General features: G+C 32.9%; 1 protein-coding gene across 1 annotated transcript; it reads right to left on the bottom strand.

Moving 5' to 3' along the window:
* Positions 1-4503: 4503 nt before the first annotated feature.
* On the bottom strand, positions 4504-25453 carry LOC125775316 (mucin-5AC-like). Its single transcript, XM_049461733.1, has 5 exons — positions 24895-25453; positions 19346-20353; positions 15488-15706; positions 14214-14327; positions 4504-11325 (listed from the first exon to the last, which is right to left on the bottom strand). Exons 1-5 carry the CDS (start codon positions 25118-25120, stop codon positions 10928-10930), a joined length of 1965 nt encoding a protein of 654 aa, XP_049317690.1. The 5' UTR covers positions 25121-25453; the 3' UTR covers positions 4504-10927.
* Between the last annotated feature and the right edge of the window lie 442 nt (positions 25454-25895).

Raw genomic sequence — 25895 nt, forward strand, 5'->3', positions numbered from 1 at the left:
TACAAACTTTGTTTCATAGGAATGGTTCGCTTTAGGACGCAAGTAGCAAGCAAAATAATTTCAGCGAGTTTATTAATTTTGCAAACCTAATTTTTAAATAAAAGTTACGCTATGAGAATTTCTGTAGCATAAAATGACTTCTGTAAACATTTTTGAAAATTTTCATTTAATACATATAGAAATTGTGAAAAAAAACTCTGAAGTTATTGTTCTAATGTTTTCTTTTTGATTATTTTTTTATTTTATTTTATTATTATTCCTTTTTTTTTGATTATGATTTATTGCTGCCATGATTTTTTATAACATACCCGAAATGCATTAAATCACATATCAAGTAACATTCACATTATTGAATTACCAATAATATAATTTTTCATGCGTCTATATTTTCTATATTTGTTTATATTTATATATAGTTACTATCGCAATTATTAGGAAGACAAGATATACTAACATTCCACTTAAGTCCTGTGTTCGAAAAACCAAAAGTATTTGTTACACCTTTAAAGACTGCTAAATTCAGTAAAATCTGTGATATTTTTGCAGTCTCTATTTTTAAATTACGCAAATAATTACACAAAAGTTAGAGCGAGAAAAGTAAAGTACGAGTAATAACGAATTCGCTGGTAATGAAGGCTGGAGCGATCATAAGCAAAGTGAATGAGCTAAAGCTTATTATTGCTTTTAATTGTTTCTAAAGTTGGCATCTAATAAGGAAAAGAGAAAAAAGAATTTAGCAACAAATTTAATAAAATAAATGCAGAAAACGAATTTGTAATTCCATGCATTTCCAATAATGTATGTTGCCGTATGTTGCTGTATACTAAATGTGTTTCTCAAAAAATGCTCATATGTTTTCGATATCATAAAGAGGCACTTACATAAGCCTCTCCTCGCTATGAAACGATTTTGAGCGCCAACAATTATTTGTATACTTTCTGAAACCACATTTTTTTGAAGTACAATTAACATGAAAAAATTAATAAAAATTAGTTATTAAGTAACAATAAAAAATATATATAAATAAACGAAAACTAAACGCAGAATCATCAAAGACTACATCTGAACTCTTACTCGCATTGTGGCTGGGGAGCAAGGAGCGATGTAACAGTATGAAAACGCTATACGCTTACAACACATGTACTCGTATTTATATAAGATATGGTACATGCATTTGAACTGTCAGTTACTGTAGACTTAACTATGTTAAGATAATAAGCATAAATACGTATGTAGCTGTGTAATTAATAAGTTGATACAATCTGATTGCTATTAGATAAGATGATCTAAAAGATACTTAGTTATGAAATTAGGATAACGAAACGAAAGGATTTTCACAAACACACACACACACTCATTTACATGTTACTAATACATATACACACAATCGTGTAACTTTTCCAGTTACATATATATGTACGAGTATATGTATATTCGCAATCTATATGTTTGTTAATTAAATAAACGCAAAATTTAACAATTTTTTAGTGAAAAAATCAAAGGAAAATTAAATAAAAGTTTAAATTTCTAGAAATAAATTTTAATATAATTGTAAGTGTATAATTCTACCATTGAACTAAGTACCGCCATGCCAATATTGGCATAAACACATGTTTATATAATTGTTTAAATAAATATATACATACATATATATACACATGTGCATACAAAAACAAAAAATTTGTAACACATAGAAATTTATTTTGTAAATGTGCAATATGCAACAAAAAATCTCACTAGTACCCATATATGTATGTACATACGTATTCCAAGTCTTTTTATAACCCCAACCGTTTGGAACAAAACCAAAGCTTCAATAACAAAGATTTCAAACTTTAATATTAAAACAAAGATATGTATACAATTTTATCACAACGATGATTGCAGCTACAAAATGTTTTGTATATATAGTATTCTACAACACATCAAAAATATTAACCTTTCCTCGCAAAATACCTTCAGTGTAATGCACACTTTCAAAACTTTATATTATTGAGCATTGAGCACAGCTGCTGTATTATTTTTCCACAGTTTCCCGTTTTCTAGTGGTTTAAAAATCGGTCTAAATTAAGTCTCTTTCGAATTCTTTATTATTGAAATTAAACATATTTTAATTGAAATGTTATGTTTTCCATTAAATGTAAAAATTTTCCCGAAACCAATAATTCCTCTTATTAATATGCACAATAACATTCCTGTACTTATGAAAACTTAACTTCACATTCACTGCACTAAAAAATTGCAGTACTGTTAACAGTTAACAGTCATGTCAAAAATGTTTTAATATTCACGCATAGAGAATGCGCTTTTAACAGTGAGAACATAATGCACTCGTTGCATTACAGCTAGACAATGCTTAACATTACATTGCCTTTCAAGCATCAACACAGAGTATGTCCTGTTTACTTTGTTGAGAGAACCGAAGAAGTCATGTTTGTTTGTGACTTTTGCCTACGCTGTTATTCATGCTCACCTCTTACATTACTGTAAATGTTATCAAACAATGTTAAGCAATAAGTCACTCGTTGCTTCGGTGATATCAAGTGTAATCAATAAAAGCCCGGTGTTGTCTAAAAATGTTGTAAATTCACCATAACTGTAAAAAAATATTTTTTGAAAGATACTCCTATAAAAGTCAATAACGAAATATACAATCTAAGACTATGTAATTGCAGTAACTAAGTTCACATGCTCTATAACTTATTCCTTACTACTGTAAAGTCTGTAAATAAACTTAATTTTCTTCCAACAGAACATTTTTATTTCATTTATAATTTTGTGCTAATAAAATGGGCAGACAAAAGCGTCGCAAACACTATCCTCAGTATCCTTCAATAACACTTAACAGCAACAGCTGCTATGTTAAATTGCACATAATATAACTATGCTATGTTAAGGAACACTAAACACATACATATATACATACTAACACAGCATAATACAATAAACATAAACGAATATTCAACTACTGCTGAGATGTGTTATTGAACAAACAAACAGTAATGATTTTCAATAAAGTTTAAACCTCAACTGCAGAAATTTCGTTTTATTAAAAGCTTGTTAACCTAAGACCAAGATTGAAAAAGACGTCTAACGTTGGTTTAGTTAGAGACACTTCACCGTAAGTAAATCGATGCCAGAGATCGGAAATAATGAGTAATGCCGACCTGCTGAGTATATTTCTTCTTTGAAGCAGTCGGCAGCTCGGCATACTACGAGCAAAAGAGCGCAGCGTTTTGGAGGCTATTACTTCCTATTAATACTCACCGTTCTTATAAGTAGACTTTCTTCGAAATTAAACACACTGGTTATGTTTTATTTTTAAATGTTTATATGCAGTTTCCATAAATTTTATTATACATAATTTTTTTTAGGTCGGTTTTTCTTTGTTGTTTGATCGTTCGTATTTTTATGCATGTATTTATTCTCTAATTTTTAGCTATTATTTAGCAATATTTTATACTCTTGTTTTCTTTTTTGGTTTTTTGTTTCCCATTCTCTGGGAGTTTATGAGAGTTCATTTATTCTTTGCTATATATTAGTTAAATATCGATGAAGATCGACCGGAGCGAAACTCTTTTGTTATTTTACAATTCGATAATAACACTTTATCTGCGGCTGTGCGATATTTGGAAATTATTTGTTTATTTTTCATTTTAGCTGCTGCAGAGAGTGCCCAACTTGCATTCTCTTATCTCATCTCAGTAGCTTCTGTTTGCTTAACTACGGCGTTATGCACGTATAAGCCTAGCTTTTTGATGCCAATATTCGTTTATTATATTTGCCCAATGCTCTTAATATACTTTAGTTTTAATGCATTTGTGTATTGTTTTGTAGACAGTTGACAGAGATAGATCTACATGTACATAGATAGTGAGAGGAGTAAATAGTTTTCAACTTTTTTTTTTTAATTTTAGTATGGAGTTTCGTACATTACACAAAAAGGTTATGTTAGGTTTTACTCTTTTTCTTTTTCAATATTGAAAAATGTTTGCTGTTGTGACTTGTTTTCGCTATCTGTGTCGCTAAGCGAGTTGTGTTGGCCAATTTAAAGCAAAAAAAATATTTTCCATCAAATTTCAAGCAACAGAGCATGTTTTATAGTTTGCTCTTGCTAACAGTTACTTTTTAGTTTCTATTTCAATTCAAGTTTTATAAATTCAAATGCTTTTTCAATGCAGTTATTGTTTTCGTAAAAGAATATATCTCTAGATTACCCCAAACTCTACGCATTTAATCTAAGTTACGCTATTATATTTATAATTTTAGCTGCCTTCTGCAGTTTTGCTTTGATATTGTTATGCTTACAAAAATTTGGAGTAAAATTCTGAAACAAATTGCCTTTTTATTTTGACGATGAAATTTTTTGTTTTTAACTTTTGTCTGTTTACTTCAGTGTTTTATTTCCTTGTTTTGCAAAGTTTGACTTTTAAGGTTTGCTTAGTTTTTTGATACACAAACTGCTTAATTGCTTTATGCATATTTTTTGTTGAATTCTTTCAATTTTTAGTATCGCTTTTTAAATGTTTCTTTGTTTTTTATTTACTTGCATTATTTTAAATATTCAAAACGTACCAATAAAAATAATCAAACTGAAATATTTATTAAAAAAATAAGATAATATTTGTAAAACTTTAACAGATTCCATTTTTAAAATGTTTACGTGGCAGAGAAAAATCTTAGAGATTTTTTCCCAAAGGGTGTTTGTATTTGTGTGGGATACAAAAAGTTGCGACACGGCACTATGACTACCCAGAAGTTTAAATCTATGCAGTCTAGTCTATTTTTGGCATAAATGCCTGTATAGTCACCATGCGAAATATAGCACTGTTAAAAATAATAGAAAACCTGTTCCAACTCAATTTAAAAGAGTGCACTCCGAAAGCCTTTTATATGGAATCGGCTGCTGTATTATTATACAAAAGCCTATATGAGTCAATATGAGCCCGAAATACAGATTTTTCCAACGGACTTTCGCAGCTACTTAGACAGGCTGCTTTGACGATTGTGTACAGCAAAAACAGCCAATTCTATGGAATTTGAAGAATCATGTGTTTCTCGCTGAAAAGCTATATAGTATTGTAGTATATACTAGAACTTGAAAGTGGTTTCTCTTTTTCCCATATGCACCTACTCTTAACTTCTTTCACTTTTGCCTTAGTACTTAGTTCACTACAATACATACAACAGCATAGAATTGTAAGCAATCCTCCAATCCTCTCAGTAATTTTCCGCACTTGGAATTTATTTTAATTTTTTATATTTATGGCATTTGTTAGTTATTCTATTTTAAATTTTTCTTTTACAGATTTATGGTTTCTAAATTTTAGTATTTCTTTAGCTATTGAACTACTATGAGTACCTACATACATTTAGTATATTGTTAGACATCGAACTGCATGCGCATCTGTTTTCAAAGTTATACGTGATCTCTCCGTTGTGCCTAAGTTACTAATCTATGGATTTCTTATTGGTTTGCTTGCTTGATCTTTGTATTCAAGTTATGCTTTTTCTTGCCAGTGAAAAAAATTGATTTTGCTGTCACTAACTAGATTTTAAAACATTGCAATTCATTTATTGTTGTTGTTTCTTATTCTAGTATGACTTTTATTGAGAATTTGTATTGTTATTTAGAGTTTATGCTTTTTTACTATTTTAAATAAATTTCTTATATTTTTTCAATCCATTTTTCGACTTTTCTATTATCTGCGGATTCACCCATTTTATAGTTTCGTCTTGTCAGCTCTGTGGCAATGAGATTTTCAATAAGGTCCGAAGAAATTAATGAAATTAGGAAAGAAGTAGGCGCGATATAAGTTTACCCTGCTTATTATGCAAATAAATCCAACAAATTTGCAACTTGTAATTATTTAGCAGACTCTATGCAAATGTGTATACTTGTAAGCCTTCTCAAATATGTTTTTTTTTTACTTATATTTCAGTCGCTCATAAAGTTGTCCAATGTCAAATAACTCCAGTATTAGTTTTTTAGCTTGAACTATTTATTAAACTTGCCGATCAATAATATGTGGTACTATAAGTATAATTTATTAGTATGTTACATATAGAGAGTTTTTATTTCACTTATATTACGGTAAATAATGAGTGATATTTTAACATGCAAAAATTTTAATAATCTAAAGCATTACGCTCTTTATACTTTAATACTTTGTCAACTGTTTCATGTTGATAACGCTTTTCTTACTTGAAATTCGATTCAGTTTCCTTACACATACCGTAAACCACTTTGATCGTTTGTAAGAGTTCTCCTAAGACTTTAAACCACAAATCATAGAAAATAAATTATAAATCATTAATCATTAATCGTTAATTATAAATCATAAATTATTAATCATTAATCCTAAATCATAAATCTTAAAACAAAAATCATAAATCATAAATTTACAAGTATTGAAATCTCACTTTAAGTTCATTATATCGCAAAGTCCGCCAAGTTACAGACAAACATATCCAATCCTCAGCGTTAGTATGAAGCAACGTTAATGTAATGAAAAAAAAAACATCTGTCACACTCCCAGGTTTTGCTAATAAACGCTAACAAACTTTTATTTAAATAATTCTTATATGCACAAGCGGTATTAGTACTACATCTATAACAAATATAACAATTATTTTATATGCATTGATTGAGGCATTACATAAAGGCTACTTGATGCTTAATAAATAAATATTTATTTCCGCTAAAAAAATGTTGGCGCTTGCTTTTTTATCAAAATATTTGTCAAACTCTATAATAATTAGGAAGCTTTAAATCAATATTGAACTAAATTGTAATTTATGCAGGAGCTCATTTAGAGAACCAACCAGTTGTTACAAAAAAATTGCGCTGAAATATTTTGCAAGCGTTTAATAACAAAAATAGCTTCCATTAGTTTTTTTGTTCAAAATAGGTTTTTAATTAAAACATTCTTTTTACAAATATTTTAATTTTTATTTTAGTGCTTTTTTCGAAACTATTGATTATCTTACATAATAAGTAAATGCCATAAACAATTGTTTTGGTTAATTTTGTCTGACATTTTCAATAGTACGTTCACAATCCACTCGCCGTCTCGAAATCATCTACATATATAAGTGATGGTATTTTGACCCACATAATTTTTCAAATTTTTTTAATAATAATGTCTCACTTATGCGCTTATTTCCACAGAGTTCTACCACAAAATTATCAAAACAACAATTGCATATTCTTGATCTTTGTTTTAATATGAATATGCTTAGCTTTTCAACATGAAAATTCCCCACACATTTGTTGCAAACGCGCCGTTGCATACCATATATTTGTTATTATTATTGTATTGTTTATATAAGAAAGTGCTGGCATGCTGTTATGCAAGTATGTTTTTGTGTTTTGTTAAAAAAATTTAAAACTGGCGAACACTTTCACTTTGCAATGTTCACCCTGAAATACAACCCTGTTGTAAAACATATATGTATGTATACATAATTGGCATATATATATGTATATGCATGCGTTTTTGTTTTTGTTATTTATTTAGAGGTTGTAAGTAGTTATCTCTCTACTTTTGTTGCACCTAAATTTACTTTAGTTATTTAGTTCAAAAATGTTTCCTTATAGTTGTTTAAGCTTGTATTTTTTATATACTATGTTTTGGACGGGTCTTTTTTTGATGCCTACTTTTCATATATGAAGTGATGATGATGTTTTTGGTTTGATGATGATTGATTACGATTTTTATTAATATGTATGTATGTGTGTCTCTTAATGCAACAATGTGAGCTAATTAATAGCAAGTGTTCCAAGTCACTCATTAACGACACCTTTTAATATATTCCGCTAATATGGCCAAAAAAATAAATGATAAATTAATTTAAAAAATTAAAAAAATAAATAAAAAAAATATTTTTAATTGTTTATCTTAGTTGCCGCATATGCTCGTGTTTATAAACTAATTTCAAAGAAAAAACAAAATAAAAAATTTTAAAAATTTAAACATAAAAATAGAAAGTATTTGATTTTTTTTATAATATTTTCTTTGTTATTTCTTCAGGTATTTCATTTTTTAATAAAAAATATGGATAGAATGGAAAAAAATATTTACCTCTTAAATTAAATCTTCTCTATAAAAAAACAAAAAACGAAGTAGTTCAAACTTAAAATAAAGCCTCTCAATAATTATGTCTTCCTACTCTCTTGCTCTTTGTAATTAACAATAAAAACTTCCTTGTTTTGCGCACAAATTCAATTTGTCTTTATATTTGTCTTAAGCTGCAAAAGAAATATTTCGCATTGGCATACATTTAATTAATTTACCAAAAGTATTATAAATTAAAGACAACTATTTTAGAGTTTTACATACATAAGTACATGCGTATTGAGCTTAATATTAATGAGTTCTTAGACAATTGAACACATTTTCTAAATATACATATACATATATGTTGAGTTTATATTCCCCAAACATTTAGTTAGCTTTCAGTAAGGTTATGTAATTGTAATGTAGGTCTGAAGTTTAACAACAAAATATAATTATCTGATTCATGGAATGCCGATTTATGAAAAGGTAGTCAAAAAGATTTGTATGTATAATTCTCGTATAATTTTCTCACTTAATAAAATCAATGAGTGGCTTTTCGGAACTTAAATCCGAAATTTCGGTTAAGAACTTTAATAACGTCGGACCTGTGTTTTCTTCTGGAAAGGCTCAACCTTTTTATCTAAAAAATTCTCTGAAGAAACTACACTCTCTTTAACGAAATGTCAGTTGTTTAACAATCAGCAAGTTTCCAAGTGTCTTTCACGTATTTTTTTTTCTTTTTCAAGTGATGATCAATCTCATTATGAACTATTACGTAAGATCATTTCTCTTCTAAGCAATACTAAAAGATTAGAAAACTTTGACTCTATGCCTTAGAAATGACCTCGAGTTGGGCGCCTTGCGATTTTGTAGAAGCTAACTCTTATGAAGAGAAATGTCGTTGAAGAGTTTTAAGCAATTGAGGTTTTAAAAACCACTAATAACGGTAGCTATTTTTAAATTATATTGCTTGCAATCGGAGTAAAAACTTGCCCTCATCGAACTCGACTGCTGTCTGGCAAGGCTTCATGTAGTCGGAATAGATATAGAAAATACTCAATTTGAAAGAGACCTTGACTGAAAGAAGCTCTTAGGTTCGAATTCGCTATAAATATTTCAAAACTACAACGCATTAAATGGCCAAAGTCGATAGAAAAAAAGTTGAAAAAACCAGCAGTCTCACAATACCATATTTTAAATTCTCTTAAATTTGCCTTTATTTCGTAAGTTTCTTAAAAGCAGCATTTTGGAAGCCAAGCCTCTTTGTTGGTTTTTGCTACGATATCCGAAGTCTCCAGTAGTACTTATATCTACATTTGTAGTTCTACATAGTTTTGGTGATTCAGGCATGTCAGAAAAGTTGTATTGAAATTTTGTTAAACTTTATGTAAATCATAGAAACTCAAAAATAAGGATTAAATTGCGCTTAATGTCCATATGTTAATGTTTTATACTTTCATCGACAATTTTAATAGAATTTGAGTTGCTAATTAATTAAATTATTACATATTTAATATAGTAATTTACTAATTAATGAAATTAATACACATTTATCGTAGTATCTTTCATTCGAGTGCATTTGAGTCTCTTGGAAAAAAATTATTTTTAAATGCTACTAAATTATCGAAGAAAAGAAATCGACAACTCTAATTGCTACAATTTGCTTAATGAAATTTACCGCGAATTAAGTGGCAAACACAACATATGTATTATATATAAATTAATTTAAATTTTATGTAATATTTTTCATGCTAATTTTGTTCCTTCAAAAAACGTTCTATAATAACGGCGAACATTATTAGGATTCTCAACGAGTTCATTAACATTAAACATTAAATTTAAATAATTCGAACTAATTGCTCTGGTTAATTTCAAAATTTTAACAGAAGATACTAAACACTCTTTCGCTCCGAATAAATTTTATTCTTTCGCAACAAAATGTACTTCACTGCTGAAATAAACTGAAGTTGTGTCAGTTAAGCTTATGAAGCGACATCCAGGCTTATTTTTTGGTATCTTCAATTTGATGTTTCAACAGTTTTTTGCTTATGACTTAATTTAAAAACATCTTTCATTTAGCTGCGTGTAGACTTAGTAAAAACTATGAATTGAAATCCTGCTACCCTGTGTATTTTTCAATGAAATATTCCAACACATACATATGCATTTTATTAAACTATTTAGTTATACGAGTATATGACAAGATTTGATTTGTTAATTTAATAAAATATCTAGTTTTTCTAATGTTGTCATGGCTTATAGCGCGAGTGTGTCAATTGGTGTGGCATTAAAGAGCGCAACGCTAACACAGTGTTTGCTTGCGTGTAATTTGCGCTGTAGTAAGAGTTTGTGTGGTTATGTGTGTGTGTGTTTGTGAAGGTATATAGTTTGACACACTGCATACTTAGATTTTCATATTATTGCTATGACTTTCATGCAAGTACTTTGCACTAAAAACTTTTATTACATATTTGCTTGTCTTCTTTGTTTTATTCTATGCTAGTTTTTTTCACACATATGTTTCGTGTTTCTGATTTTTCTATTCGCTTAATTGTTGTATTTGCTTTTGTTTTTACATATTCACTTTGTGTTACACATTTTAATAGTAATTAGTTGTTATTGCAATTATTATAAAAGTTATTTAATGAATTTGACTAACCGGCTGTGTCTCTCGTTGAGTATAAAAATCTCAGCTGAACTTCATGCGGTCCACCTCAAAACTCTAACCTCAGTGCGGCCTACGTTGCTTTGATAGCAATTACATTTTCATCAAAATAATCAACATCATCACCAACATCATTTCGACCAGCGTCTTTCATTTGAAATAAACATTGTTTCATTGTAATTGGTTTCGAACAAGCGTCAACTTAAACATGCTCCTCCTTGCTGCCGCCCCAGAAGCGATCGAAACGGTCACGAGCCTTTTCTAGCACATCGTTCGCTGTGGTGCGTGCTGTCACCGCCGTGGTGGTCGACGTGGACGATGACGAAGTGTTGCCACCGCCACCAGCGCTGACACCACCAACACCACCACCTCCACCACCCAAATGGCCAATGTCCACATCGAAGATGGGGTCATCGAGGCAGCGCAATGTTGAGCCAGGCACTGGCTTACCGGTTGCTATTGCTGTTGATGCCAGCGATGGTGGAGGTGATGGCAGACCACCAGCGCCAGCGGTTGGCTGCGTGGCGACAATTGAGCGTCCAGCACCAACGGTACCGGTTGGACTTGTGGTGCCCATCTTCGGTTCGGCATGTTTCCAGGCTGCACTCGCCATCAATGTACAAGTGTGTGTATATGTGTGGGGGGGAAAGTTACGAAAGTGTTAAACGTATTCCAATGCTTGTTTGTTTTTTTTTTGTTATTGGAATTTTATTTATTTTTGTGGATTTTTGCATTGAATTTTGTTTGCAGTGATTCTTTTTTTAAGTTTTGACTTAATTAATTTACTTGAATTATATCAACTTTGTTCTTAGATTGTTTTTTTTTTTTTGCTTGATTTGATTTAATTTGATTTGCAGTTTATTATATGTATGCATGTATATATAAAGTAAATATATATATACTAGCTGACCCCGCAGCCGTTGTCCTGCGTGAAATTATATGCTTTGAAATGAAAAGAAATTTGAAATGAAAATTCATATTGTGTTGATATCATTTAATTGAGATTTTTCTACATTTTTTTCAATGTAACGCAGCTTGATAAACAACATTTTTTGGTTTCTGTCCCGGTGCGTTAATGTACAGAGAAGATGGTTTTCCAACTCGTGTGCACGCCACTTATATCTGGCCGTGTGAAAAACATAGCATTTTCAAATTTATGTCACCCACTATGCGACTATCCTGTTGATCGTCATCTCAAATTCAATTTTCACTGGAAACGGAATACATTTGAGCTGAAATGGCAAATCGTTAGAACTCAAAGGAATTCGTACAATCAAGCATTCTGCGCCCTTGTTTTCGATGGGTGCTTCACAATCAGTCGGGTTTCATTACACAGTTTCGGTGCATGAAGATTGCGAAACATAATAATGACAGGTCCAACTTTGAGACGCACATGATGCGGTGGCATACCAAGCCTCTCCAAAGAATTTAGAAATTTCACTGGATAATTGACGGCGTCGTCGTCATTGTCAAGATGATCGATTGATTTGTATGAACGCAAGTCTCCCGGAATTTGACTTTGAATCTTCCAGTTTAAGTCATCAACATCGGTATTTTTGGCAGCTAACATTGCGCGTGCACTTAAGGAATCGTAGTTACGATAATTTGGCCAATGTCCGAACATTCGTGATGAGTTCATCTTTCGTGAATTGATAAAGGGAAGATGGAATTGATATCGAACCACCGGAAGTATCAACCGTTATTGTACCATTTCCAATTTTTAGCGAAGACGATGTAAAATGTCTTTGACAATCTTTATATCGAAAAGTATGCGAACTTCATTTTCATTCCAGTGATTAACGTGTTCCAGCATTTGTAATTGCTGGCTTACTTCTCCAAAACTTTCACATATTCCCATATACCATTCACAGTAAACAATGACTCAAATAAAGTTGAACCGCGTACCTTAATCAATAGCAACCGAAGGTAGAAACAATCGTTGTTTTTCGGGTGGATTGTGTAAATTCGTCCTAATGCATTAGTTAATAAGACACCTGGATGTCAATCTACTGGTTGGCCTTGCTTTCTGCGTAACTATTTCTTCGACGATGCATCCAATTATAATATCAAAGTATTTCCGAATGTCCTTGCAAATGGATCACTGACGAAAGTTGTGCTTCCTTTGGTCACGTATTTCCAAACGTATTTTATCGATTTCACCAAACTGCAATACTAAACACTGATATGAGTTTTGAATGTGAATTAGACAATAATGGTGAATACAGTACGATCCATGTGTTGTCAACTTCGATATTCACTCTTCTAAGTTGAATGCTGAACGTTCTGTTATCTGGTGAGCGACGCCGATAGAGTTGATATCTACCATTTCTAGTTTGTGCTTCCGAAAGAAAAGCAGAGTGAATAGTGTTTCGTGCATTTATTGTCAGACATACAAACCGAAGTGGGATTGTAATGTCCGCAAGGTCCATGAATCATATTATGGTGTAACCATCATCCAAAGAAGAATGTGTGCATGCAAAATAGAGGTTTTTGCCACTCAACAAAGTACATCTCATCCAACAGCACCACATATACGTTGCTTCAAGATAAAGACAATCAAACATCGTAACTGTTGTAGGAAAAGTCGTGCTGTAACATCGTGACGATCACTTGCTGATTGACCGCGAATTATAATTCCGAACGTATGTCTCCGCATCCTGGGAGTACTTCTTGCCTTGCCTTGCCTTGGCCTGCCATACTTTGTTGGCAAAAAGAACACCGACCGATATTAGGTCGACCTCTTGGTGGCTTCGTAACAAATTTCAATCTGCAATTGACCTCTTTGTGTGAAACACACGTAAAGTTTTCACTGAATAATTTTCAATAATTTTTCTTTTGAATAGACGAAAAAAAAGCAAGCGACCGAAATTGAACGAATCAAATAATTTACAAATCAAAATATTGAAAAACAAAATAAACAAAAATTGAAAAAAAAATGTGTATGGAAAAAATTTACTTTTTAGAAATGTCCAATTTTCCGACTTTTCCTCATAATGATATATATCCAACGATATCGCCTTTTACTTTGGCATCGTTTTGTTTCATACACGTTTACGCCAATTTAAGGTTTGAATATTGGATACTGCGATGGTAGCGCCATCTATCGATCAAACATTACAAAATTAAAAATTGATTAAAAATGAAAAAATAATTTAAAAAACATTTTCCAGTGGACCAAATTGTAAACATAAACCTTTCCCGAATCTCCTTGAACGTACAGACAAAATTTCATCAAAATCGGCCCATCCGTTTAGGAGCAATCTCAAGGCAAACACACGGTCAGAAGATTTATATATATAAAGATAAATTACTTGACTATTGGCGCAATGTAATGATGAGTAGCGAATAATACGAATACGTTAAGAAGCTGGTCTGAGTTTGATATGGATTTCTTACGAGATACGTCAATTTTTTTGGTTTGGCTTAAGTTTGCTAGCGTTTTTGAAATTTTTCTTTATTTGTTGTGTAGAAGCGACTTTAAGGCTTACCGTCCATTTTAGCCTGTTCGGTTAGTTGTGGCGGTGCCGATTGTGGTGGTGGTGGTGGCTTCTCGACCGGAGTCGAAGCCTTTATTTCGCTCTGTGGCCGACTATAGTTTTCACCTGTGAATGAGACCAAATAGCATATTTAGAATATATGTATTTTTCGAAATACTCGTAAGCTAGTATTAAGTTATAAACTTTAAATTTTTATTTTATTGAGAGATTTTGTGAGAACTATGAAAGATACATATATTAATAGGGTGATTTTTTAAGAGCTTGATAACTTTTTTTAAAAAAAAACGCATAAAATTTGCAAAATCTCATCGGTTCTTTATTTGAAACGTTAGATTGGTTCATGACATTTACTTTTTGAAGATAATTTCATTTAAATGTTGACCGCGGCTGCGTCTTAGGTGGTCCATTCGGAAAGTCCAATTTTGGGCAACTTTTTCGAGCATTTCGGCCGGAATAGCCCGAATTTCTTCGGAAATGTTGTCTTCCAAAGCTGGAATAGTTGCTGGCTTATTTCTGTAGACTTTAGACTTGACGTTGCCCCACAAAAAATAGTCTAAAGGCGTTAAATCGCATGATCTTGGTGGCCAACTTACGGGTCCATTTCTTGAGATGAATTGTTGTCCGAAGTTTTCCCTCAAAATGGCCATAGAATCGCGAGCTGTGTGGCATGTAGCGCCATCTTGTTGAAACCACATGTCAACCAAGTTCAGTTCTTCCATTTTTGGCAACAAAAAGTTTGTTAGCATCGAACGATAGCGATCGCCATTCACCGTAACGTTGCGTCCAACAGCATCTTTGAAAAAATACGGTCCAATGATTCCACCAGCGTACAAACCACACCAAACAGTGCATTTTTCGGGATGCATGGGCAGTTCTTGAACGGCTTCTGGTTGCTCTTCACCCCAAATGCGGCAATTTTGCTTATTTACGTAGCCATTCAACCAGAAATGAGCCTCATCGCTGAACAAAATAAAGCGCGAAACACATTTCGAACCGAACACTGATTTTGGTAATAAAATTCAATGATTTGCAAGCGTTGCTCGTTAGTAAGTCTATTCATGATGAAATGTCAAAGCATACTGAGCATCTTTCTCTTTGACACCATGTCTGAAATCCCACGTGATCTGTCAAATTTTTATTTTATTGAGAGATTTTGTGAGAACTATGAAAGATATATTAGCGGGTTACATGGTTCGCTAACGATTGTCGATATATATGTATATATTTCCATACATATTAGAATCCATATATACAGAATTACTCACCCTCTTTCACGTTCTGCGTAACAGTGAATGTTTTCCCTGTATCCAGTGGCACGGTCCAATTGACCGGATCCGGCGAGCGCATTAATATCTGCTCTGGCGATTTGACGCGTGTAGGCTCTGGTGGCGACTTAACAATAGGCTCATCAGGTATTTCAGGCGCCGGCTGTGGGCTGCAACTCGACACAGATATAGCAGTATCGCGCCCATCTTCAGCATCGTCTACGACGTAAGTGATTATACGTAGTAGTAGGGGAAGAGCGGAAAATCAAATAATGAAGTAAACAAGTTAGCAAAAGCTTTTGCTACGGAAAAAATGCACAAATTTTAACGTTTAAAGTAACCTACAATAATTTAACTGTTTTATATTATTAATTTAGACATATTTTTATAGTTTGTATATTAAATAGTTTCTTTTCGTAGCTGATGGAAAGCAAATTTTATGGTTAGAGTTTTGTGGTTAGTAAATCGATATTGAAAATAAATCTCACTTATAACTCATCAAAACTGGGTATGATTAGGTAACATATGTATTTAGTTGAAAGAAAAGGTTTAAAAAAAAATATTATTATTAAAAAAATTAACACAAGTATTTATTAGAGCATTTTAAGCAATAAAAAGCGCCAAAATGCAAGAGTCAAACGAAGCGACACGAAAACAGGGCGAAATTAAAAAAAAATAGTTAGTGGTTAGTTGGTAAAAAAGCATAAAGGTTCACAAAGCGCTGGTTCAAGTTTTAAGCCGCCAATTAGTTAGAAGAAGGATAGCAATAAAGCCTGCTTATCGAAAGAAGAAACGTGGATATACACGTAAGAGCAAGTCACAATCAGCTTTTAATACTGAGAAATATTTGTATATAGGTTAATTTGCAGTTAGTGGACAGTTAGTTGGTTGGTTGAGCATGCAGCAAACAGGGCATTAGCTGTAGAACAGACATAACGGTAGATATTTACACACAGTTATAGTAGTTGTATATGAAACAATATTTTCGAACTGAATTACGAAAAACTCAACAACAATTTGGCTAACAAAACTGTAACTCACTTATTTATACTTAATGGGTTTAATGTTTATGTGTGTGTGGATGATTGATATATGTGTTTCAAATTAATATACATACATACATACCGTGTATGTTATGCACATATGATTTACTCTCAATCAATAAACCGATTTTGTGGCCAATTAAATGTGTCTAATTTAGGTTGATTTCAGATTTTAATTAAATGATATGTTAAGAAAATTTTGAGAACCCAATTAGAGTGTTCTTTTGGTTAAGGTCTGTATCATAAGATTTTAATGTAATGTATCTATCACCTATGCTATTTTAGTAAAGTAATAAGTTAACTTTTATACCTAAGTTTTTATATATATTTTAACAACGAAATTAGTTTGGTGTTAGTAGTTATGTTAAGTTCATTATTTTATAGTTTTTAGAAAGAGCAAACTAGAAAGTTGTAACAAACATTTAAACACTAACTACAAATATACATATGTGAATTGCAATCAGGTGAGTGTCCAGGAAAATTGGGATACAATAGTAAGTTGAAATAACACAAAGCATATTCTTGAATAAAATGTGACGACTTTTGGTTGCAAATATTTATTTTTTGTTTTCTTTTCAAGCACAAATAAAATAGAGTGTGTCATTTTTTATACCTCTGACCTTGTAGTTCTATGCTTAGCTTGTATAGGATCATTTTCATAAATTAACTGAGACACTAATTTTTGTGGAAATTTCTATAGTTTTATGTTAAAAGTTCCCATCAACAATTGATAAAATACCCTTTGGAAAGTTAATGTCAAATACCGTCATATCGGGCCAAAGTCAAAAGTTGTATTAATGTCTGATTAGTTTGTTTCTTAATCGAAGTTCATATTTACAAGGAATACAATAAATGGTAGAATTGGCAGTAAGGAATTTCAATAGATTAAAGTTTCAGCTTCATACATATATCTAAGAATTTTTTAAAGGCATACTAGTAGAATCTTATATAACTTTGAATTCGGTATACTGTGAAAAGACAAAGCAAAGTTTAGAAATTCGACCGAATCATATCGATAAATGTGACTATTACTGTGGTTTTATGCGCGAATTTCTATTAAATACTAAATATTACACACCTGTTTTTGTATTCCGATATTGAAATAAATAAATTGAAATAATATTCCAGTGTATCCAAAATCAGCCTTATATTGGGTTGTCACATAAGTCTTGCGGTATTTTTATTGAATCAATTCATGTGGCACCCATACATCGAGCTTCTTAGTGACTCCAAGCATCTTCAAATGGTTTATAACGGTTTGATGACTACTATGCCGGTCTCTTTCGACCAATTCAGCGATTTTATCGCAATTTTCGACGACAGGCCTTCCGGAGCGTGGCGATAATTCGACCACCTCTACACCAGAACGTAAACATTGAAACCATCGTTGTGCGGTGGAAATGCAAACTGTATCGGGTCCATAAACTGTACAAATTTTATTGGGGGCTTGAGAAGCATTTTTGCCTTTATCGTAGTAGTACTGTAAATATGCCGCATTTTCTCTTTATTTTGCTCCATGTTTGCGACGCTATAACTCACGAACGACTTAAAAGAAACGACAATCAATCAAACGCGCGTGTTAGCGCGTGAAATGAGCTTTCCAAAAAGATATAGCATGACCCGATGCGACGAATAAAACTAGAACTACGCGCTTTCAGCGCCAACTAGCGAAAATACTGCAAGACTTTTTTGACAACCCCTATTTGGCAACGCATCTTCATATAGTCACTTAAAATTCAACACCACTTTTCGTAAGTTTAAAGGCGAAGGAAAAACGACATAATAGAAATAACTCATATTGAAACAAAATATGAGCTTTGGTTATAAAATGGTTATAAATCGGTTATATATTACTTATATATCGGTTATATATTACAAATATATTACTTATATATTGGTTATATATCTGGTTATATCTGGAATTTTCGATTTATTTTTAAAGATACGGTGTTTTTCATTTTGGGTAACGATATATATATTCGTTGAAGTGTTTAAGCACTAAGAGCTGAAAAAATAGAGTTCTAAGTTTGCTTCCCATGCGAAACTGAAGAGAGTTTTCTAGTTTTGGTTAAACTTAAATAATGTGGGCGTAAAAATCACGTTGCGCCGGTAGGTAAAAACCGACCTTCATTACTTTTTCAATTTCCTTTGAAAATCCTTTTTAAGAACGCATTATGTTACTAATCATATTATTTAAGAGCAAACTTTAGTAATTACAAAAAAAATATTTATAATTTTACGCATATTACGAAAGCACAATTGCAATACACACACGCACACACAAATACATATGCAATTCTTTAGGTGACATTAAAATATACACATACTACCAAGTATTGAAATATTGAGTACGTTTCTCTAATATCTGCGGAATATATTATCTAATAACGGCATAACCCCTTCTGGACATTAGTGCGGGTCAATAAGGTTAGTATCGATGCTATTATAAGTTGTCATTGGCACACTTTACAACATTTATACAGACACATATGTGCGTCAACTACATATTTACATATAAACAAAATAAAAGATTATGTGTTTGTTAAATAACTGTAAACTGGCATAATTTTCATTGACCTTTATTTACTTGGAACGACTAAAAATGTTTAAAACTTGAAATTGTTTCATATCGTATTTGATTATGGTTAATTGTTGCAAAACCAAACTAGAGTTAGTACGATTACTTATTTAAATATGCACACACACACACACACACAAACTTACTTGTACTCATATACAGAGCTGAGTACAAGTGTGTATGCAGATGATTGTATGTTTTGTTGTAGTTAAGTCAGCAAATGCTTCTTCTACTCACTTTCACCGGATTTCTTATGATCCCGCGCGTATGGTACCGTTAAGCCAGTCAAGGTGAGATTTTTGGCCAATACTGGCTCAACGGTTTTGACCGCTGTGACATCAACACCACCACCACCAGCACCACTAACCATACCAACACCACTGCCACCACCAACATCATCACCACCACCGCTGCCACTACCACCAACGGCAATATTGCGTGCAGCGTCTCTGGCAACCGCTCCAGCCGGCAATTGTCCAAATACACTCGTCAACATGGGATCAGCAGTGACGCGACTGCCACCGAATTGACCATACACGCTGGCGGTCATCAGATTTGAGACATCTTTGCTGTCAGACCCAACATTTGGTAGCGCGCCGAATACGCTAGTCATCATGGGATCTGCCGTTTTGAGTGGCATTAAAGTGTCCTTTTGTTTTGGTTGCAATCCTTCGGCGTCCTTGCCTGCGACAACAGCTGGAGCTGGAGCTTTTGCTGTTGTTGCTGCTGTTTTCGGTGTTTCCTTATCGCTTTTCAATTCTTTTTCCAATGATTTTGTTGTTGTTGCTTCAATTTTCGCGACATTAGTGGCGATTCTAGCCGTGGTCGCCTTTGTGGTCGTAGCTGCCTTACTTGGCAGCAGTGTGGCCTCGGTGAGGGAAACCGGTCTGGCGGGCTTTGCACCACTTGCTGTTACATTTATGGCAGCACCTGTGGACTTCGGGCGCGCTTTGACGGCGCGAGTCTCACCAGCTCTGCTGTTGCCAAGACTTATCAAATTTGTCTTGTCTTTATCTTTCTTGCGCAATAACGGCATACCGTATGCAGTTTGTGTGAAGTTTTTGCACAGCTGACTGGACTTCGGATATTTCGTGGATTCGTGTGTGGATTTCGACTGTTTTGCAGTTGCTGCGTTAGTTGTAGTAGTAGTGGTAGCCGCAGTAGCAGAAGCTGACTGAGCTCTGCCGCTGGGCGGTGGTAGGGAACTACTCTTCGTACGTAAATGGAGTGTGGTGGATAGGGTGGCTGTAAAAATGTTAGCAGTTTGTTTGTAGTAGTGTTTTTGTTGTTGGAGACATAAGTTATCGAAAAAAAAACAAAAACAAATAATTTTTTTTTACTCAGCTGCGATAAGACTTTGTGTTTATAAAATATCTAGCATAAACTACAACAAAAATGTGGAAGGAAACCAAGTCAAATGGAAAATAAATTTAGCAAAACAAAACAGAAACAAGAGTACACCAACATAGGCAGGCCCGTAGCCAACTTTTCATTTCGGGAGGGGCTGAAGTAAAAACATATATAAGCTTTAAATTTTCTGTTTATTAAAAAAACAATATAAATTCATATACATATTACTTAAATGATTCGGTATTTGTAACTTAAATGAGTAATATTTTTCTTTTCTTCTTGTTTGGCATATCATTAATTACTTCATCTGGATCTATTTTAATATCCCAGTGCACTGCAAAACAGCAAGTGCACTCAGCCGCTCATTGCCCATCACACTGCGTGGTAAAGTTTTTATTCTTTTTAAGGTTGAAAAAGTTCTTTCAACGGAAGCGGTCGTCACTGGAAGAGTTGCTAAAATTGTAAGCAGGTAGTGAATATTTTTAAAATACGTTGCATCGCAATGTTGCAGTAATTTCAACACTTCTATGGTTGGATCTATTGTTAATAAGCTGGCACACCACAATCGATACTCTGATTTTAATGCTGTCATTGATATTTGCTCCTCGAAGTAAATAGTTAAATTTTTTAATTCTTCGGCATTATCAATTGCAGCAAAACCTGGGAGTAGAATTTGAAATGACGAGAGTATATCCTCATTCACTAATAAACGTTCTGTCATGTTTTGAATCAGAGCATCAACGCATGGAATAAATATTGTAACTCTGAAGTGGCTTTCAGGGGTTGTGCAAGGTGGATTAGCACGAGTAGTCTGACGCGACGCCACTCTAGGCACTACAAGATCTGTGTCAAAAAGATCTTTAGACATTTGTGATGCTGTTTGGAAAATATCGTTGAAAAAACCATCCGCTGTTTCTCTTATCCGGTGCAGAGTTCTTATTAATTCTTTGGTTCGGTTCATTGCTGATACAAAATCCATAGATTTTTCTTGGAGTTGCACAGACAGTGGCAGCGTTAAGCTGAACAATTGCTCACAGACGAATAGACTAAGCAAAAAATCGCTTTTCTCTACCGCTGCTAAGAAGGCTGATGCTTTAGACGAAATGGACCATGTCTTACTCGAAATTATTTCCAAACTTAGTACAATGAATTTGAAAAGCTCCACAAAGCTTATAATGCTTTCATGCCTTTCTATAAACCTTGTTTCACAAAGGCGAACAAGTCGTCTTTTTTTGCTTTCTGGTGCGTGCTTCTGTATAACGTCCTGGAAAGTTGTGTTTGCATTTGAATGGTTTCTAAATAAATTTTCTATTTCATTGACAATACCAAACCAGTTCCGTATTGAAGTATTATAGTATTAGAAAGCGCAATGTTCAATCGGTAACTAGCGCAATGGACATATCGCGCTTTTGGATACAGTTGTCTTATCCTGGTTTGCACTCCACTTAAATGCCCTGACATGTTTGCTGCTCCGTCATATCCCTGTCCAACCAACTTCGCCATATCAAGATGGAAATCTGTACAACGCTTAGGTATGACTTTTGATAAGTTTTCAGTCACCGCCTATCGTAGTTGCGTACGACTGTTATAGGTTTGAGCTGAGTTGTGTATAAGAGTTTCAAAAGATTCAGTCAGTGATAAATCTTTTTTATTTGCGATTTATTTAAAAAATTTCCTTATTTCGGGCCCTCTAGCCCCCCCCTGGCTACGTGCCTGAACATAGGCTACAAAATAAGAAGAATAAATCAGATGAAACTACAAAGAATGACAAACTTAATAGACAATCGCTTCTCAAACTCTAAAACGTTTGTTTTTAATTATAGAAATTTGATGTTATATATATAACCGATTCTTAAATGTAAACTTAACTATATACACTTTTACTTTAATTCACAACAAATCCATAAGGTTTTCCACTAATCTAGCGCAACTCGCCTGGCGCGTATTTAACAGTTATTTCCATATTTTTGTTTTATATAAAATACTTTAGCAGTTGTTATTTACTATTTACACAACTAGATTTTTACACAACAAAAGAAGGCGTTACTGAAAAAGAGTTAAGTTACTAATTAGACACTACTTTTCGATAGTTTTCGCAATAAAACTAGACTTTATTTTTATTTTTAAAGAAGCATATATAAGCAATATTCTCCCTTTTCATTTCTTCTTGTATCCTATATATATATCTTATATATATGTATATATGTATATATCTTTTTTCAAAAAACTTTTTCTTGCAATAACGTTATTTCAAAATCTGACGTTTTCAAGCCAAATTTTGTTCAGTGATGAGGTCATTTCTGGCTCAGATCATATGTAAACAAGCAAAACAGCGCATTTGAAACGAAAAGCAAGCTGAAGAGATTCAAAGATTGATATTTCATCAATAAAAAATAAAGTTTTGTTGTCGTTTGTGGGCTGGTAGACACATAGATCTATATTTCTTCAAAAATGATGACGATACGAACTATTTGATGCCTGATATTGAAGCTCGTGGAATTGGTGACATTTAGTTTCAACAAGACGGCGCCACTTCCCACACATGAATCAATGGATTTATTGAGATAAGCAGATAATTTCACTTTTTTGGCCGGTCGATTGGTCACCAACATCATGTGATATTTCATCGTTAGATTTTTCCTGAAAATGTAACGTGTAAAGTCTATGCGGATAACACCGTTTCAATTCAGGCCTTGGAGTAAAACATCATCGAAATCCTCGAACGAGTAATCGAAAATTGGACTCAAGGAATGGACGATCTGAGACATAGCCGTGGTCAATATTTGAAGAAGATCATCATCAAAGAATAAATGCTAAAGAATGTTCTTTCGAATGATGATAAAATTTCCCATTAAATATGAAGTTTCTGTGTTATTCTTTGCATACAAGGCGTCCGACGTTTGCACACTGGCTTAACGGCTTGGTTTAAAAGCCAGTTTTATTGTTCGAAAACTATATGTCATAGCACAATTTACAGGGTGGGCAATCTATTACGTCGATAAGCTGCAGGTAATGTATAAATATTTTTGCAGTTTGACTTCACGCGCCCGCTTAAACTCTACTCTTGATTTTAAAGTTTTCTTCTTCTTCGGTATAACAATCTCGTGTTATATTAACTTTTTGGCGGTTTCCACATTAAGCTCGCTGGTTGCTGAGTCCCATCTTTTTTTCATTTGGTTATACAAAACGCTCAAAAACATATGCAATTAATTCTATATTTTCGGAAACCATTACATTTTCAAAGATCTCATATTGTCGCGCAGATTAAAATAAAATATATATTTTTTGAAAGAGAAAACTGCGGCATCCACATCGTAACAGTATAATTAATAGTAACATTTTAAATTATTTTTGATATTAATAGACACTCAAAATCACAAAAATTAACAATGCATTTTACCATATTCTGATTGGAGATCAAATATGTTTCAACTATATTTTAGACATGCTGAGAGTTGAGTAAGTAAGTGGTGGAGGTAAAAGTCGTAACAAAACAAATATCGAACGAAAGAAATTGTTTGTGTGTTTTATTTGAAAATTTTAAATTTATAGACAATTATGTAGTGAAGAAACTCGATTAACTTAGCTAAATACACACTATTTCTATATATTCATACAAACAACGAACGATTATCTGAAGTAATTGCAGTTCCAGCATTTCCTTTTACACAAATGAGGAGAAAAATATTTTGTGCTGGAATTTGAAGTTTGAAAACACTAGCGAGTATATAAGAGTATGTAAAGAGAGTTGAAATATAACAAGAATTTCATAACCTACAAACCGCTATTAACAGCTAAGTACGCACTAAACTAGCAAAACTAGAGGGTATATTTACGATATGCACAATTTAATAAAAAAAAATTATTTCGATAATATATTGCTAGCAATAACAACTAACTAACATATAGTTCACACGCTAACAGTGGTTCTCAAATATTTCCAACACATAAACGGCGCATGTGTGAATGTATTTTAGGGCCATTAACGCAATTAGCACACTATCCGCTATCTACTATATGCAGGGAATGTAATGAAATGGAAATGAGATAAATCATGAGACATGAATTGGATTGTAATGATGATAAATGAGACATGAAATGATGACAATCGAAGTATGAACAATGAAATTGAAATGAGTCAACGAGAAGCAACAAAAGGAAATTAAAATATTGAAAAAAAGCATTTAATAAACAAATTAGAAAAGTAAAAGTAAAAAAAGTAAAAATTAAATATAAATAAAAGGCACAGTTAGAATAACAGACTCTAATTAAACATCGAATCACATTTGCCAGAAACAAATTGAAACGCAAGAAATCATAAACAAAAGTAAGTAAGTAAAGAATAAACATTAATATGAATTGTATGGCATTTTTGATGCGCTGCAATTCACAATGCAATTTTGTACGCTTTGCTTTATACAACAACGTCTACTTACATGGGCGTGGCTTACGTTCGACGGCGGTTCCGCTTGCGGCCGTTCCAGCGCTTGTCGCATGATGAGGTACAACGGGTGTCTTCTTGCCAGCCGTTAGCCGGGCGCTAGGCGCTGTGCTGGCGGAGCGCAGTTGACGTTTCGGCGAGACATGCTCGGCCGGACCAACGGATTGTGAACGCGCTGTTGTTGTTGTTGTGGTCGTTGTGATACAGTTTTCATCATTCATTTTTTTTTGATGAAATTTGTGATATAGAGGAATTTTTTATTTTATTTTAATTAGCAAATGAGAATTACGCAATTGACTGTATTTTGTGTTAATTTCTTTTTTTTTTTTGGTTTTGGGTGTTGAGTTCGAGGTTTTGTGATTTGATTGACACAGTGAATGTGTTTTAGTGGTTTTTGTGATAAAAACACACGCACATATAGATTTACAGTTACTCATATTATACACATAAGTTTGAAATTATAGACAACAGAGCAGAGACAGTAGTAAGGGATGTTGTATTTTCAATAATATAGACAGAGACATGGACACACACACATAAAACACAGCTTAGAATTTTAGATGCGTAACCTTTATTGGTCGCAGTTCGAATGACCTGAATTCAAATTAACAGGGTACTTAAATAGTCAAATTGAGCAAAGTTAATATAAAAGGATCACAGTTATAAGTATTCAAACATTGAGTAAAACTGTGATGAATTTAAAATGATCAAAAATGTAAACTTAACATAATGTAGCTTCTAACATTGTCGAGCTTTTAATAATTAACATAACTAACGAATAACATTGTAAAGTATTAATAGTAATAGCATCCGTGCATCCGGCTACAGTCGTTACAATCCATATATACATATATACTTGTAGCTATAGTAAAGAACGCAAATTAAAAGTATTTTCTATTTACTACATAACGGTTGTGTAATGCTCTTTAGTTGATTCGCTAGCAATGAAACTCTCATACGGACGCCATTATAAAAGTGAAATTTTATTTACATACA

The sequence above is a fragment of the Bactrocera dorsalis genome, unplaced genomic scaffold, assembly GCF_023373825.1.
Source record: "Bactrocera dorsalis isolate Fly_Bdor unplaced genomic scaffold, ASM2337382v1 BdCtg088, whole genome shotgun sequence".
Classification (NCBI taxonomy): domain Eukaryota; kingdom Metazoa; phylum Arthropoda; class Insecta; order Diptera; family Tephritidae; genus Bactrocera; species Bactrocera dorsalis.

Excerpts from the sequence above, each read along its gene's own strand:
- LOC125775316 (XM_049461733.1), bottom strand. The coding sequence starts at position 25,120 with ATGAATGATGAAAACTGTATCACAACGACCACAACAACAACAACAGCG. Across the intron at positions 15,707-19,345 it reads TCATAAGAAATCCGGTGAAA|ACGATGCTGAAGATGGGCGC; the intron begins GTGAGTAGAAGA and ends CTTACGTCGTAG. Across the intron at positions 14,328-15,487 it reads TACGCAGAACGTGAAAGAGG|GTGAAAACTATAGTCGGCCA; the intron begins GTGAGTAATTCT and ends TCTCATTCACAG.